At 77.7% G+C, this 278-nt stretch overlaps 1 protein-coding gene across 1 annotated transcript in view; it reads right to left on the reverse strand.

The window, feature by feature from the left end:
- EIF4E (eukaryotic translation initiation factor 4E) overlaps nucleotides 1-278 on the reverse strand; it is a 20679-nt gene extending 20401 nt beyond the window's left edge. The window contains exon 1 of the mRNA XM_039710319.1: nucleotides 159-278. Within this exon, the coding sequence (XP_039566253.1) occupies nucleotides 159-176 (18 nt within the window). The 5' untranslated portion in view covers nucleotides 177-278. The remainder of the gene's footprint in view (nucleotides 1-158) is intronic.

The raw sequence follows: 278 nt of genomic DNA on the forward strand, positions 1-278 counted from the left end.
CTTCCGATCTTCCCGCCCGCCGCGCCGGGCCGGGCCCCCGCCGCGCCCTCGCTCGTCGCGGCCGGCGGAGCGGCGCCTCGACGAGGAGGAAGAGGCTAAGGATGCGGTGTGAGGAAGGCGAAGGCACGGCGGGCGGGAGAAGGGAACGCGGCACTCACCGGCTCCACCGCCGCCATCTTAGAGCGCTCGGATCGCGGACGCACCGCGGGGCGGGGCGGGGGCGGGTAAAGGCCCCGGGCCGCGCGCGATTGGCCGCCCGGTGGTCACGAGCGCCCGGC

The sequence above is a fragment of the Passer montanus genome, unplaced genomic scaffold, assembly GCF_014805655.1.
Source record: "Passer montanus isolate IOZ18808 unplaced genomic scaffold, ASM1480565v1 scaffold23, whole genome shotgun sequence".
NCBI classification, from domain to species: domain Eukaryota; kingdom Metazoa; phylum Chordata; class Aves; order Passeriformes; family Passeridae; genus Passer; species Passer montanus.